General features: G+C 31.1%; 1 protein-coding gene across 1 annotated transcript; it reads left to right on the top strand.

The window, feature by feature from the left end:
* Positions 1–1,699: 1,699 nt before the first annotated feature.
* On the top strand, positions 1,700–7,033 carry HMT2 (homocysteine methyltransferase 2). Its single transcript, XM_068616842.2, has 7 exons — positions 1,700–1,931; positions 2,189–2,245; positions 2,325–2,545; positions 2,949–3,078; positions 4,081–4,284; positions 4,753–4,824; positions 6,443–7,033. Exons 1-7 carry the CDS (start codon positions 1,776–1,778, stop codon positions 6,605–6,607), a joined length of 1,005 nt encoding a protein of 334 aa, XP_068472943.1. The 5' UTR covers positions 1,700–1,775; the 3' UTR covers positions 6,608–7,033.
* The last annotated feature ends 8,690 nt before the right edge of the window (positions 7,034–15,723 follow it).

Here is a 15,723-nt window from a genome sequence, read left to right as displayed (position 1 = left end):
ATCATTTTCTTTCTAATTCACAATTTTCTTCTACACATAGTGCATATCTTGCTAACATCACAACCACCAAAGAACCTCACACTTATGCTCAAGCTATCCTTGATCCAAATTGGCAAAAAGCAATGGACGAAGAGCTTTGCGCCTTGCAACTAAATCAAACATGGACCTTGAGACTGTTACCCGCTGGGCAGAAACCCATCAGATGCAAATGGGTCTATAAAATAAAGTACAACTCAGATGGTAGCGTCGACAGATATAAGGCGCGCCTTGTCGCAAAGGGGTACACTCAGATTGAAGGTGTCGACTATTCTGAAACTTTTTCACCAACAGCAAATACAGGCGACTGTGGGACGACTGATATACCTTACGGTTACTCGGCCTAACATAGCATTTTCGGTTCGGACCCTAAGTCAATATATACAGGATCCACGGAAACCTCATTGGGATGCCGCAATTCGAGTCCTAAAGTACATCAAAGGATCACCAGGACAATGATTGCTATTGTCATCCGAAAACAATATGACATTGACAGCTTATTGCGACTCAGACTGGGGAGGTTGTCAGACAACTCGGAGATCAGTATCTGGGTATTTTTCATGGTTCTTCTATTATCTCATGTAAGTCAAAAAATAGACAAACGTATCAAGATCATCAGCGGAAGTAGAATATCGCGCTATGGCCAATACTTGTTTGGAGATAGTTTGGTTGCGATATTTGTTGCAGGATTTAAAAGTGTCATGTAACTTGTCAGCTCAACTTTTCTGTGACAATCAAGCGGCATTACATATAGCAGCAAACATAGTATTTCATGAACGCACAAAACACATTGAGATAGACTGCCACATTGTGCAAGAAAAATTACAAGCTGGGATAATCAGTCCTTCATATGTACCGACACAGTATTAGCTCGCAGATATTTTTAGGAAGGCACTGGGTAAGGAACGTGTTTGACGCTACGACACAAGTTGGGGTTCATGATCTTCACCTACCAATAACTTGAGGGGAAGTATTAAAGAAATAATAATTATCAAATTATATGCAATTATTGTATGCAATATTGTACGATATTATACCCAATTATATGCAATTAATTTAAGAATGATAGAATCTCATGATTAGTATCTTACTTAATAGATTATAATTTGGGGAGAGAAATTCCTTATATATTGTGTAACATACACACCTACTAAGAGAATAAGAAACATCTCTTTTGGATTATATAATTTGAAAGTTAATCTTAAATTTGAAAATAACTTACGAATTACGTAACCCAAAATATATTTTTTTAAAAATAGTATTTCAGATTATATAATCCAAAAGTTTGGATTTGAGTGTAGCTTCTGGATTATATAATCTGGACACGCATTTGAAAAAGGGCTTTCGGATTACATAATCTGGAAGCTAATCTCATTACAAAAGACTTTCAGATTATGTTCTGAAAACTAATCATGTATAAAAAAAAAAGCTTTTAGATTATATAATCCAGAAACTAATTACGAATTTAAAAAAACTTTAGAATTACGTAATCCAAAATATTACTATACACAAAATTTATGGATGGAGTGAGAGAAGAATATAATGAGGTATAGGAAGAAGCAATAGTCTTGGCAAGGTGTATGAAGAATTTGCCTTGGAATATAGTGAGATTGGGCCATAAAGTATCCATGTATAGATCGGGCCGGGTCTTAATTCGAAGACCAAGCTATAAATAAGTAATAAATAATAAACAAAAAATTAAATATGCAAAAAAATCATTTCCTCTTTCCGGCGTAAAAATGTCGTCGTTAATAGCAGATTTGCTCCGTCAAAGTGGCGGCACTGCCGTCATCGACGGCGGTCTTGCGACGGAGCTGGAGCGCCATGGTGCGGACCTCAACGATCCCTTATGGAGCGCTAAGTGCCTCTTTTCCTCTCCACACCTCATACGCCAGGTACATTCTCCTTCGTTTCAATTCTAACGCACCGTTCGACTCTTCATTTTTTATATGAAGAATTCTCTGAGATTTCTGTTATCACAATGTTAATTCATTTATGCCAATCTCATGGACCTGGTTTTTATTTTATTTTTGCTTATATAATTGTTAAACAGTTCTTTCAATGTTAACGTTCTTAGCTTAATTAAACGATATTTTTTTTTTCTTTTTCCAATTTCAAATTGAGGTAATGATTGAGTTACTAAATGGAGCAGGTGCACCTTGATTACCTGGAAAATGGCGCTGACATTATAATCACAGCATCTTATCAAGTGAGTTGGTTTAGCAGTATCATATTTCTTTTGTTTGTTTGTTGTTAATGCTGAACTTGAGGTAGTTGTTTGTGTGCAGGCCACCATTCAAGGTTTTAAAGCCAAAGGCTATACTGAAGAAGAGAGTGAAGCTATGCTCAGAAGGAGTGTTGAAATTGCTCGCGAGGCGCGTGAATTGTACTATAAAGAATGCTCTTCGGGTGATGGGGCTGATGGTAAAATCCTCAAACAACGGCCTATCCTGATTGCTGCGTCAGTGGGGAGCTATGGAGCTTATTTAGCCGACGGATCAGAGTACAGGTGAAATAATTAAGATATATTCTTTAGCATTGATCGTGGTTTGTTTACTTGTGGCATTGTGGGCATTTCTTATCTGTTATATAGCCCACGTATTGACTAACAATCAAGATGATATTCATGATCATTATATGTTGTGTTTCCAAGGTCACATGTTTAGCTTTGTAATTTATATTCATTACTTGGCACCAGGCTTTCTCGTTCTTAAATGGAACTCTATCAGAATGCTGTATCAAATGAATTTCTAGGCTCATCTTAATTACAGTTTTCAGCTTTTTTTTTCTGCATAGGTTTGTTAACATTTTTAGAAAGGTTGGGGTTTGATAAACTTTTTCGTCTGTTGTTGGCACTAATAGAAATTATATTTTTTTATTGTCGTGTTTTCTTGATATTTTCTTCTTAACAGTGGTGATTATGGTGATGCTATCACGAAGACAACTCTAAAAGATTTTCATCGGAGAAGAGTTCAAATTTTAGCAGATTCAGGTGCTGACCTGCTTGCATTTGAAACAGTGCCCAATAAGCTTGAAGCTGAGGTACCCTAAAGCTCTAGACGGCCAAATGCTAAAATCTATTCCCTTGGTTCTTTTTTATATCTTTAGAAAGTGTATCCTGTCTCTTTAAAATAAATGCAGCATAATTTCTTTTTCTAACTTAGCACTTAGTATTTATGAGTGCTTAGAAGATCAATAGAATCTTAATAATATTTTAATGAAGGGCACTTCAGTCCAGTGAACTTATTTTGCTCATAATCACGGCTATCTAATGACTTTCTTATTTTTTGTGCTGTAACCTTAAAAGCCAGATAATGAACGGAAGGGATAGTAAAATGCTTGATGATTGATATTCTGGTGAAATTGTATAATTCATTTTGACTGATTTGTTTTTGTTCCATGTTACCATGAAATGTGAACTAGGTAAGCTTTTGATTGATTTTTCTTTGAGTGAAGAAATTTTGAACAAAAGACATAGAAAAAATAGCAATTCTGCACATAGGGAAAATCCTCAAATTAAACATATAAACATGTTGACTTTACTTCCAGATAAACATTAACTTTGTTGCTTACAAATATGTTACGAAAAAATGAAGCCCCATTGTCAATGAGGTTTTTTTAATCATGCATTCTATATTGTTGCTATTCATAGCCCTTTTGCTTCAATGTATAGTTTGAATTGCAGTTTGAACACATGTGGTCTTTCAAAGTATATTTGTGGATTGAGAAAAGAGCAAAAGGCTGTTCTTGTCAAAATAGTAGTCTCTTTGGCCCAAAATATGCTTTGCTTCCCAAGACCACAGGAAATTGAGAATGCATTAAATTTCCATTGCTTTTGTGAAAGGGTAAAATCACTCGTAAAGTACTGTGATGAGTAACTCATTAAGAGATATATAATCAATTAAACTCCCGAGACAAGCACAAAATAACAGTTATCTAAAGGTAAATAATATTCTTGGAATAAAAATTTGCTTGTCTGCACTTACAATGTTTGTTCTTTTCTTGACTCCTGAATTTACCAAACTTTACTTATTGACTAAGCAGGCTTATGCTCAGCTTCTGGAAGAAGAAAACATACAAATTCCAGCATGGTTTGCTTTCAACTCGAAGGATGGAGTTAATGTTGTTAGCGGTGATTCTCTAGCGGAATGTGGCTCTATTGCTGAATCATGCAAAAATGTTGTTGCTGTTGGAATTAACTGTACCCCGCCCAGATTTATACATGATCTGATTGTTTTGCTCAAGAAGGTATACTTTGGTTCTCTTGTTTCGAAATGGATTCGTTGTTTAACTATCAATCTCTCCTCTCTTAGGTCATTATTAAGCAGTGCAGTTTCAGTTCTAATAGTGTTAGTACCTATGTTGCCAAGTTGTTTTCATTTTTATTGGCCATGTACATTTTGATGGAAAGATACACATGTATGTTAATCTGTATAGGTTTTCAACCATACTAGAGTTTCATAACATTGTAAATAGCCGTCAACTTTATATATAATGGAAACCTCTTTGAATCATGTACTTAATCTATATACCCTGATACAGTTTTCACAAGTATTTGTCTTTTGAAATATACATAATGCCTTTTCTCCCTTATTTTGACGTGTTATTTTCATGAAAGGAAATGTGCCAGCATTAATAAACTGTTATGTTATTAGTAGTTATGGGAATTATCTTTGTTGAATAAATACTTATCCTTGGTTCGCATAATATCTTCAGGTGACAACAAAACCAATTGTAATATATCCAAACAGTGGGGAAACTTATGATGCTGAACTAAAGGAGTGGGTGGTAAGTTTATTGCATGTGGTTATACTGTTATATTTAAAAAGATAGCAGCTCATTTTTAATGTAAAAAATGGACCACTATGCACTGGAAAATTTGATTGTGGAAACTGCTTGAATTAAAGCAATTCATATGCTGTGAAATAGTAAGTTGTTGAGGCAAACTTAATTAAAGAGACGAAGTACGTAGATTTGTTGTGCGTATTCCTTCTCTTGTCCGTTTTGGTGAAATCACTTTATTCATTTTTATTTGATCTGTGTACTACTGATTCAGATTAGTGTGTGTGATTTGTTCTCTAAAATGGAAAATTGCTCAGAACTAGGAGTCTAATTGTAAGTGGTAGCCTGGTACGGTACTGGTTTGGAATGACAATTTTCTTTTTGGTCCTTCTAATTTATTTTTCTTCCTCTTTTGGTCTCTGGAAAATATCTGTTTTATTTTGATCCTTGTACTTTTTATTAATTGATGTCATGACTTACAAACATTATTGCATAACCTAATGTTTCCTAAATAGCAGTATCTAAAATGAAAACTCTTTACAGACGAGGGACCCGTGTAAAAATTTACTATTATATTGTAACTGGAACTAACATCATGGACTACAATAAAACAAAAGTAATTACAGAGACCAATACAGGAAAATAAAATTAAGAGGATCTGAATGAAAACAACCCTATATTGTAGAAACTAAAATGTTATTTGAGCCTTATTTGGATGCAAAAAGCAGGATCCTCCTTTAGGTTATTACTTTCTGAATTTCATACTAAATTTTGCGCTGATTTCTCATTTAACCTTACACTGGTGGTTGAAACATGATTTTAAACCATTTTGGAGATAGTGAAGAGAGATTAGGTTATCTCCAATGGAAGCAAGTCGTATGAGTTGTTTCATAGATTGAAAATTGTGATTTGTGGTCCTAACTATAGTACATCATCATTAAACAACTTACACTCAATTTTGCTTCAATAAAATAAACTCTAAATATCTCTAATTTTTTCTTGAAAAATGTGATTTTTTGCCTCTTTTATCCTATATTGTTGTTGGTTATTCTAAAATGAACATTTTTTTATTCTCAAAAAAACATTTTTTAACTTGAAAAAACCGAGAGTACCCCATAGATTGACTCCAATGGAAGCTTTCTTGAAGGAACAGTTTAAAAACTTATGATACCAGAAAGAAATGGTTGTTGGAGATGCTCTTAGCGATTATTTAATCATGTTCAGCCTGCACAATTTTCTATATTTCTTGGAACACAATAGCAAACAGTACAAGTAACACAGTAGATTATAAATTAATCAAACCGATAGAGTCATACATGAATGCAGAAAAGTGAAAGTTTATGCTTAGCCTAACCTTAAGTTATTGATCTGTTTTGAGCTATGTTATCGATGCTAATGTATTTTAAAAGTTTATGAACTTGATGGTTTGTTAAAGTTGATAAGTACTACTTCCTCATCCTCATCTTTGTGAGAAACCAAAGACAATGTTTTCCGTTTGTATTCTTTGGAACGTTGTGACAACTGATATTCAAACATACTCTTACATATTCAATCATTTTGAACAAAATAATTTGGGATATTTCTTAAATTATGTATACTGATACTATGCTGTTATTATTTGCAGCAAAATACTGGTGAAACAGATGAAAATTTTATCTCATATGTTACTAAATGGCGTGAGCTAGGGGCCTCCCTTGTAGGTGGCTGTTGCAGAACGACTCCAGCTACTATAAGGAAGATATACAGTGTACTGTCTAGCAAGGAATCTGCTATTCTTGGCAAAGAGTGACTATCCTGTGTTCAGAAAGGAGGGCAATGCGCAAATAAATCTAATGTACATGTCAACAGGACTGAAAGCTGCATTGGATCATGTTGCAACTCTGGGCTAAGATAGGACCATGAATATGATTTGGCTAAGTGATGTAGACATACATTATGAAACATTGGTCAATGCAATTTGGCCTTGGAGCTAGCAACCTGAATAATAGCAGTTTGTGCACATAAAGAGCAGGAGAAAGATGCGCGTGTTCCTTTTCTCTTCGATTTTGGAAAAAGACATGGTTATATATCAGGAGCAGTTTAGGTTGGGACTTATGAAATGGACTTTAGATAGCCCATGAAATTTAATTTTGAAACTATTTGCAAGTGAAAAAATATATTGCATGCATATGATATTTTAATTTTAAGCTTAAATAACTTTTTTAGCTTTTACAAAGTAGTTTCTTTTGCTTGGTCTTAAATTTCTAGGTTAAATTACACTTTGCATCATTTTTATTTACATTATTTAAGGTTGTCCCTTTATCTCTAGAATGTTTAAATTTTAAAAATACTTAATGTTCTTGTTCTGTCTTCCTCGTTCGTACAATTGAACATTTGTATTTTTAAAAAAAAATGATTTTCTCGTTATGTCTTTCATTTTATTTGGAAAAAATGGATACGCGTCAGAAAGTTGACAATGTAATGTATTATATATATAATATTCAATCAAATTAAATCTCTCTAACTAATTTTATCTCATTTCACGTCAATTTTAGCTGAAATAGTAATACTGAGCATTTTATTTTTTATTACAGGATTTAAGTTTTGAACATTTATCAAATATAAGAACTAAAGATTAATTTGATTTTTCTTTTATTTTCTAATTACTCAGTTTGTTGTTTGTCATGGTTTTGTTAAGATGTTTAAGTTTGTTTCAAGATTCCAGTTTTTTAATCACTGTTTTAAAAATGAGACTAGACTAATTGGTGAGACCAATAATTTCATTGGGAATACATTCAGTGATAGATCAAAAAACTTTCAAAACATGACCACTTCCGAACTAATAAGAATCAATTGAACTAATTTAAAATCGACAAAAAAAATTGAGTGTGTACAAAAACATTTTATTGTTTTAAATTTTATCTAAAACAATTTAAAGATAAACAAAAAAAAGTGTTAATTTAAAGATTGCAGATGACACCAATGAACGTTTTTATTTTTTTAAATTAGAAGATAAAGGGAAATTGTTGGATTTTTTTTTTCTAGAAAATATTTCTTTTCAAAAGAATACATCTATCTGTAGCTACTTTATATTATAATAAAATAATAATTTATGCATATGTGAGATAATAGTAGTTTACAGTTACTGGTGTGCTCTTTTCTTCATGAGCAATATTTTACTTACATCATTAAAGTAATTAAAGTAAAAAGAGAGATACTGTGGTATTCTGGTTATGGTTATCAATGTAATTTATTGTTGTTGTTGTTGTGTGCGCATTTGTGGTGCAAAAGGTTTGAAAAAAAAAAGGAAAATATTTGTTTTACATATATATTTTCCAGCATTCACTTAACAACTGTTTTTTATAATAAAATATTATATTAAAATAATAAAAACAAAAATAAATAAAATAATAATATAGAGCTGTAATTTAAATATGAGAGAAAAGTGAGTTCTCAAATTATCATCACAAAAAAAAATATCCATGAGTTGCAACTATCTAGGAAATAACTACATATTAACACTGATAAATAGACAACTACAATTTAGCAACTATTTCATGATTCTCCATTGAAGCATCTCAAATATAAACTCTCCACCAAAATCATAACCCACTTAGCTAATTCCTCGGTGGCCTATTTAAAACATTCAATATGCCACCAGAAAAACTTAACTTCTGCGTTCTTCTACATTCATTCCCTAAAATATTGTTGAGTTACCTCTTTCTTTTACTTTACAATGCTGCATTATTTTCAATATATGTATATATAGTTGTCCCCACTGAATGAAATGAAAGTGATACATACGTTAAGGCCTCCTTTCTGATTGAGGCAAGCAATATGTTAAATGCTTAGAAAGTAGTAATAAAAATCTGGTGGTCATAAATAAGTGGTGGTTTATGACCATCTAATAGTAATAGTTTTAGGAGGAGTTTTCTACTGTTTAAGCTGTTGATAAGTTACTAAATTGTTATATGATGTATGAATAATGCACACAGAGATACTGAAAACACCAAAACAAGACTAAAATGGTAGAAACTGAGAAAAGTAAAAAGGGAAAAATGTTGAACAAGTTAAATATGAACAGTCAAGAACATCATGGATAATAAGCCCGAGACTTGAGAGCACTGTTGTGCCTGCGATGATTGAGCCTTCTTTTGTCTGTTGAATGCCAGGATAAAGCAAAGATCCAAAAAAAGAAAAAAATAAACAAATAAAAGAAGCCTTCTTTATAGTAATCTTAGGCAAGTGAAACATTTTTACCTAGAAGCTCAGTTTCCAAATCAGGCACAGGGTTTAAATCTCATGCATACCATGTCGTTTTCCTAGCTCCACTAGGTGTGTAACATTGTGTATCTCTTGCAATGTATCATTGTAATTTATTGAACAGTAAAGAATATATTTAATTTGTGAGTTTTTCTGATAGGAGCAAGCAACCATCATGTTGTGTACACAGTTTCCAAATTGTACCTTGAACAAGTATAAATTAACCAGTGATGATGTGATGATCCAACATGCAAGAAAGGGTTGCATGCGTGGGTTTGGTCTGGCAGGAATTAAAGACACTGATGATGCAAAAAGCTTGGCAAATGATATAGTAAAGCATGACAAACTGCAGAGAAAATATCTTTTGTCTGGTTCTATGAAAACGAGGAAATGGTCTCAACTCACTCACACCATAAATAACAATAACTGTTTAGGTAGAAAACCCTCTCATTTTTCTACCCAATGGTAAAAACCTTCACATCAACATCACCATCAATATCAGCCTTATGAAGTCAACACAACAGCCTTAAATGTTTGTTTAAGCTTTTCACACAAACTGCAACTCATTTATGTAACTCTAACAGCATCAATGCTCCTTATGTATCGTTAAGGAGAGGTTGGCAAAGCATATGATGTTCTTGTACAGGTTCTTGCTGAGGTTTCTTGCCTCCTATCTCAGCCACTAACCTCAAAGTTGACAAGGCTCCAAAAAATATACATTTCTGATTTTCCTGCTCTTGCTTCTCTGCATTCTTCTGCTTTATCACTTCAATAATGCTGGGCCCATTCTGGTATTCCATTAACTCTGCACAATGCTGTTTCTGCTTTCAACACCAACGGCTATACAACTTTTCTTTTCGCTCTTCCTAAGATTATTATTATTATTACAATTTTATAATAACAAATTATCTGTAATATCATAAATTATCACTGATGTAACTTTTTAAATATTTATTGTTAAATTCACTTATAATTAAATATTAATATAAAAAAAAATTCTGTTCCTGCTAGTAAAAACCTATTTATTCATGAAAAAACAGAGGATATGCTGTGCTGGAAGCAATTTTTATTGCAATTAAGAGCTGTTAGGTCATAATTCCCATGCACGTATGAATGCAACAACAGTGCACAAGAAAAACTTTCTAAAAAATTTACTTATTAAGATGGATTTAAACGTGCTAGTTAAGAAAAATGTGTATTTCAAGATAAAAGGAGAGGGGAATGGAATTTTAAAATCTCTTAAGAAATATCGATACAATTTACTATTTTTCTTTTTCACCTTTATTTTTTTAAATATTAAATTAAATCCTTTTCACATTCAATCATTACATTTACTAAAATCGTTAACAAAGAAGATTTTGTAAATGTGCTTATTATTATTTTTATTTTTATTTTTACAAAGAAGCAATTAAAAAGATTTTTTATTTTTTAAAATATTAATAAAACTTAGAATTATAATGTGTATATCAACCAACAAATACAATATTTAAGTTTGGAACGAGACATGCTTTTTTTTTAAGTTTTAAAACATTTTACCCGAAATTAAAAAATTATTGCGATTTGGTTGGAAATGAAATAAAAAGTTATAAAAGAATGTTTAGATAAGCTCTTCTAGTGTTTATTCTTTTCTTTTCATAAAATTCAACCTCAAATTTATGTTTAAAGAAAAACAAATTCTTATTACTTGGAATAACAAATTTTGATCATCCAACTTTACAACATACAATTTAAACAAATATTTTCATCATATAACTTTAAAAATTTCTTTAAGTGAACCTCATAATTATCTAAAGTTTTAAATTGTTATTCATAATTATTTTACTAAAGTTGAACTAATTGGCTTTGTTTCTTATATTTTCAATAAGACAACCATAAACATCATTTTCCACTATAGATATATACTTCTTCTCTATTATTATTTCCTATTTTGAAGAGGGTGTGATGTCACCAATGAATGTATTAATATATTTAAATTATAATTTTCACTTTTTAATTTAAATTACTAATGTATATTATAATATTATTAAAATGATTGTAGAGTGGGTGCTTTTGTTTTTGGAAGGATGAGAAAGAAACCTAGTACTCAAACCACCATTTATATTATTAATATTAATTGTGATTCATTATGATTAATCTAAATAGGTGCACATACAAATTGAATGCACTGTACCATTTGATTCATCATGATCAGCACCCTTTTGAATACAATTATGTCTCTGCCAAGAAAATGTGTCCAATAAGTCTAATTCACTGTTCAGATAAATAAATAATTAAGATTTAAGGAAAATAAATAAAAAATTGTACATAAATGGCCGTTCAAGTAATGCCCCAATGATTGATCAATAACAAGTCCAAATTTTGATTCATCTACAAAGGAAATTTTATGAGGGAGGAATAATACCTGGATAGCTGGACAAATTTTTGCAAATCTTTCATTTTTTTAATAAATAAAATATTTTTAATTCCGTTCAAGACATTTTCTTATCAATAGTTGAAAATTATTATATATATATAAGATTATTAAAATGAATTTTATCTTTAATAACAGAATTTCTTTGATTAGCATAATTAACATCTAATTTAACAGGATGAGATGTGTCATTTTTTTCTTACCAGATATAAAAAAAAACTTAAAAATTAGACATTTACAGTGAGTAAAATTAGTATGGATTAGAAAATACTTAATATAGAAAAAAAAGTGTTTAGAATTGTGAAGTAGTTAGCAATTATGTTGGATAGTATTTATAAATAAAATAAGTTTAGGAGTGGGGAAGTATTAAGAATTGTGGTGGTCCATGGTCCATATCCTCATTAATATTTTGTAGTGTAAGGACATATATATAAAAATGTGGTTGAGAAAGTAAAAGCCATCATGTTTACATCAATATCTATCTATATCACCAAGTGCGAGTGTACAACAGTACCAGTTACATCTCTTTTTTGCCAGATTGTTAAGAAAATGACAGCAAAATAAATTGTAGAGGACAAAACAAACAAAAAATAATCAAAAACCTAATTCCACACCTTCATATCAAATGGCTAAGAGAAAAGGAAAGTACGATAATAACAATAGATTTTTCAAAGCTGCAAAAGCAAAAGAAATAGAATATCCTACATCTAACTTGCTTTAGTTAAAGTACAAATTAAAGATCATCCTTTGACTGCCTCGTTTATCCATCAACCATTTTTTTTACCTCATTCATCACCAACATTCATCAATCAACTTACCACCACTTCATTATTTTTCATTTCTGAAAAATATGCAATCCCCTTCTTCTAGATAAATCTTTAAAAACTAATAAATAAGTATGTATTTCTAAAATAAAGAATGACGAATAGAGATAATAACATTTAAAAATATTTTTGTAAATAAGTGGAAATGATTAAACTGTTATTGAACTATCCATAAATAATCTTCAAAATTTTGTACCATGTAAACGAGAAAAGAAAGCGAAAAAGTCTAATAAATAAGAAGAGATGAACAATGATACTTTGACACTCCTTACTTTAAATTACACATCTTTAATTGATAAAAATTTCCTTTCGCATCTCATAACGAAGATGTAATTTAGAGAGTCAAATAATATTTTTTCTAGTGTTTCATTATTGAATCAATAATAGGGTGCTACAATCTTTTTGACAAAGTAGTATCTACTAGGCAGCAACCTTTCCCTAGGCAATTTAGAAGATTCAAATTGTAGGGTAAACGCTATCCCTTTAGTTATGCATTCCATTAACTGGGCCCATTGATATTTAATTTTGATACTGCCCTTTCTTGTAAGCATCATTGGCACTATTATGAGGGGAACATTGAAAAAAAAAGGGGGAAAATATGCAATGCTGACCTTTCACCTGTCGGATTCCCCTACATACATCATCATTCTTAGTCAACATTATGAAATGCTTAAGAACTCCAATTACCTCGTATATACATACATATGTGTCTCACTTCAAAAAGAGATGAAATACACACACTATTGGGGAAGAAACTAATATTCCCTGTAATTTATTTTTTCCTGAAAGTATAATCATATGATATGATAAGGTGACAGGACACGACAAGTATAGTTAGGAAAACAGGGTATTTTGGGAGAACCACATGAACCTATGCACTATTGAGGGTAAGGCTTATATGGTGGTAGTGGAACCTTCACTCAACCTAGTGGGTCACTATGTTGCCTTCATTTCAAATTCCAACCCAACACATTCAATTCGGCTTCTCTTAAATTAATTCTTCATTTTAAGTTCTTACCATCAAAATTTTCTGCAAAAGTTCATTGAAAAAAGACAACTCATAAACTATCATTTTATAGATCCATGGTTTCACTTAGGTCAAGGAAATCGCATATTTTCACGTGGGTTAAGTAGGAACATGATTTTTGGACCGAGTTGGGAATTAAATAGCTGTGGCCCAACAAGATACTGCTGTTTTATATTTTTGCATGTATTCTTAGGGGAAAATATTAACTAATTATAGTTCATTTTAGATGTAATTTTTTAAAGTAATTATTATAAAGACAATTTGAATAAGGAATAAGAAATAAGAAAATATATAAAGATGCATTTTAGCATGATGAAGGATGATGATGCGTCACCTCATGCAAAGCATAATACACTAATCCATGTGCAAAATGAAAAGTGCTCAATTCCTATTTGGAAAAATTGCCTTTTGTCTTCTTGGACATGATGAGTCTAAGGTTCACACAAAAACAAAAGCCAAAGTTTCATTTGCTTAACAATATTTCCTTTCAAAAAGCAATGAATGGAGTTTTTGAGGAGACATAGTGTTATGTAACTTGTAGAACCAATGAGTCCTTTGAATTTGGCAACCCCAACACACACAAGAGATAAAAAAAAACAGAAACATAATCTCATTTATGTAAAAAATAATAATTAATGATGTTCACTCGTGGCAAACTCATGAAATTACAAATGGTGTGGCATTGGAAACAGAAGCATTCTACACTTTTCCGTAAAACACGAAACATTCTCTTCGACTATGTCACATACACTATGTTTAGAACATATAAGATACTTTATCTCAAACAAGGTAGATTCAAAGCCACCCTTGAACCCCCCGTGGAATTTTTTCAACCAAAATATAAGAAATAAATTGGGTGGAGAGAGAGGAAAATAGAAATGATTTTTGTCGTGTGTACTGAAGACAATGTGAAAACATGGAGAGAAGTTAAAGAAGGAAGAAGAAGAAGAGGAGGAACAAAATCCTCCACACATGCCTCTTTATCTTTTCTCTCTTTAACTGCTTTCTCCTACATCACCAACTTGTTATGTTAAGATCAAACCTAATTTTACTATCCCTGCCACAACTACCAGTCTTCTTTCGATACCACAAATCTTTACTTTTTTTTGTATGTCCAATATAGTTTTTAGGAGTTATGAACAAAAAATACTCATTTCTCTCTTAATTTAATTTATTGAGAATAGTAAGGTGTCTGAGGATTATTTTTCTAGCCAGCTTGAGGTCGGTTGTCATCTGGATGAATTCTTGGTGGTCTCCTTTCAAACTCTAGTGATTCAACCTTCTAGGAACGAGGGAACTCCTCCTGCGATGACACTCGAACCCTCAAGTCAGTAAAAACATAAAATATAATGAGTATAATATAAATAAGAGTTGAGAGTACTCGTGTGTTGTTTATTAGATGGTCGTTTCTGTAGAGCATAATCTGGTATATTATAGACCGAATTATAACATCATCTTTAGTCATGATTATGTCTGAATTGAGTGATTAAGGCTAATGGATTGATATCCTTAAATTTGTGTTCCTCGTAATGTTAGATACATAGGTTGAAAAATAATCATAAATGACCAACTATCGGTCAGACCCATGACCTAACCGATTAAAATGAGGAAGAAGAAGAAATTAAAAGTGTGATTTTTTTTCCCATGTTGATGAAATTCAGATTTTAGGCTTCCTACTTCCTTATATCTATTGAGGATATGAAAAATACTGGGTATTTATTAAAGAATAAGAATATTAATGTATTGGAATATCTCACAATTTTAATGTAAATTCCAGTAAAATAATATTTTATTTTTCTTATCTAAATTTTTTAATACACCAGTTAACAAGACATTTAAGGTATTGATTTCTCTTTAATTCAAATAAACACTTTTTTTTCACACAGATAGAAGTCATAATCAGATGTATATAATCACCAAGTCACAATCACATCTTTAAATGCATGATTATCTTCATCTATAATCACCAAGTATATAAAGTTTTTAATTTAATACATAATATCTCCAATTGTGACTTTATTCTCAAATCAAGATTAAAATATAGAATTATTAAATTATCATGAATCAACATTTGTTTTATCATTTAAAATTTCACTAACTTACAATCACACCTAATCTATTAATATTGACATAAGTAGATATAAATATCATCTTATAAGTTAGTTTTATAAGATTTAGTTAAATTTGAAGTTCATTTCTTATTATAATATCAAACTCATTTATAGTTTATCTTAACGAGAATTTGTTGAATTTATTATTCATTCACTATCAGATCATCCATTACTTAGTCTTATGCGAACTTAAAATTCACTCTTAATACTTACATTTTAAAATATAAAATAAAACAATTAATGATATTTAATTAGATATACATTCAAGATATACATTCAAGACTATTAGAA

The sequence above is a fragment of the Phaseolus vulgaris genome, chromosome 1, assembly GCF_051622355.1.
Source record: "Phaseolus vulgaris cultivar YP4 chromosome 1, ASM5162235v1, whole genome shotgun sequence".
Taxonomy (NCBI): Eukaryota; Viridiplantae; Streptophyta; class Magnoliopsida; order Fabales; family Fabaceae; genus Phaseolus; species Phaseolus vulgaris.
The sequence above is the reverse complement of the archived record's forward strand: the minus strand, read 5'-3'. Positions and strand labels throughout refer to the sequence as shown.

What these genes read in the sequence shown, in the direction of transcription:
- HMT2 (XM_068616842.2), top strand. Translation starts at nt 1,776, where the DNA reads ATGTCGTCGTTAATAGCAGATTTGCTCCGTCAAAGTGGCGGCACTGCC. An exon ending in GCCGACGGATCAGAGTACAG is followed by an intron (nt 2,546 to 2,948) that starts GTGAAATAATTA and finishes TCTTCTTAACAG; the next exon opens with TGGTGATTATGGTGATGCTA. An exon ending in CTGAACTAAAGGAGTGGGTG is followed by an intron (nt 4,825 to 6,442) that starts GTAAGTTTATTG and finishes TATTATTTGCAG; the next exon opens with CAAAATACTGGTGAAACAGA.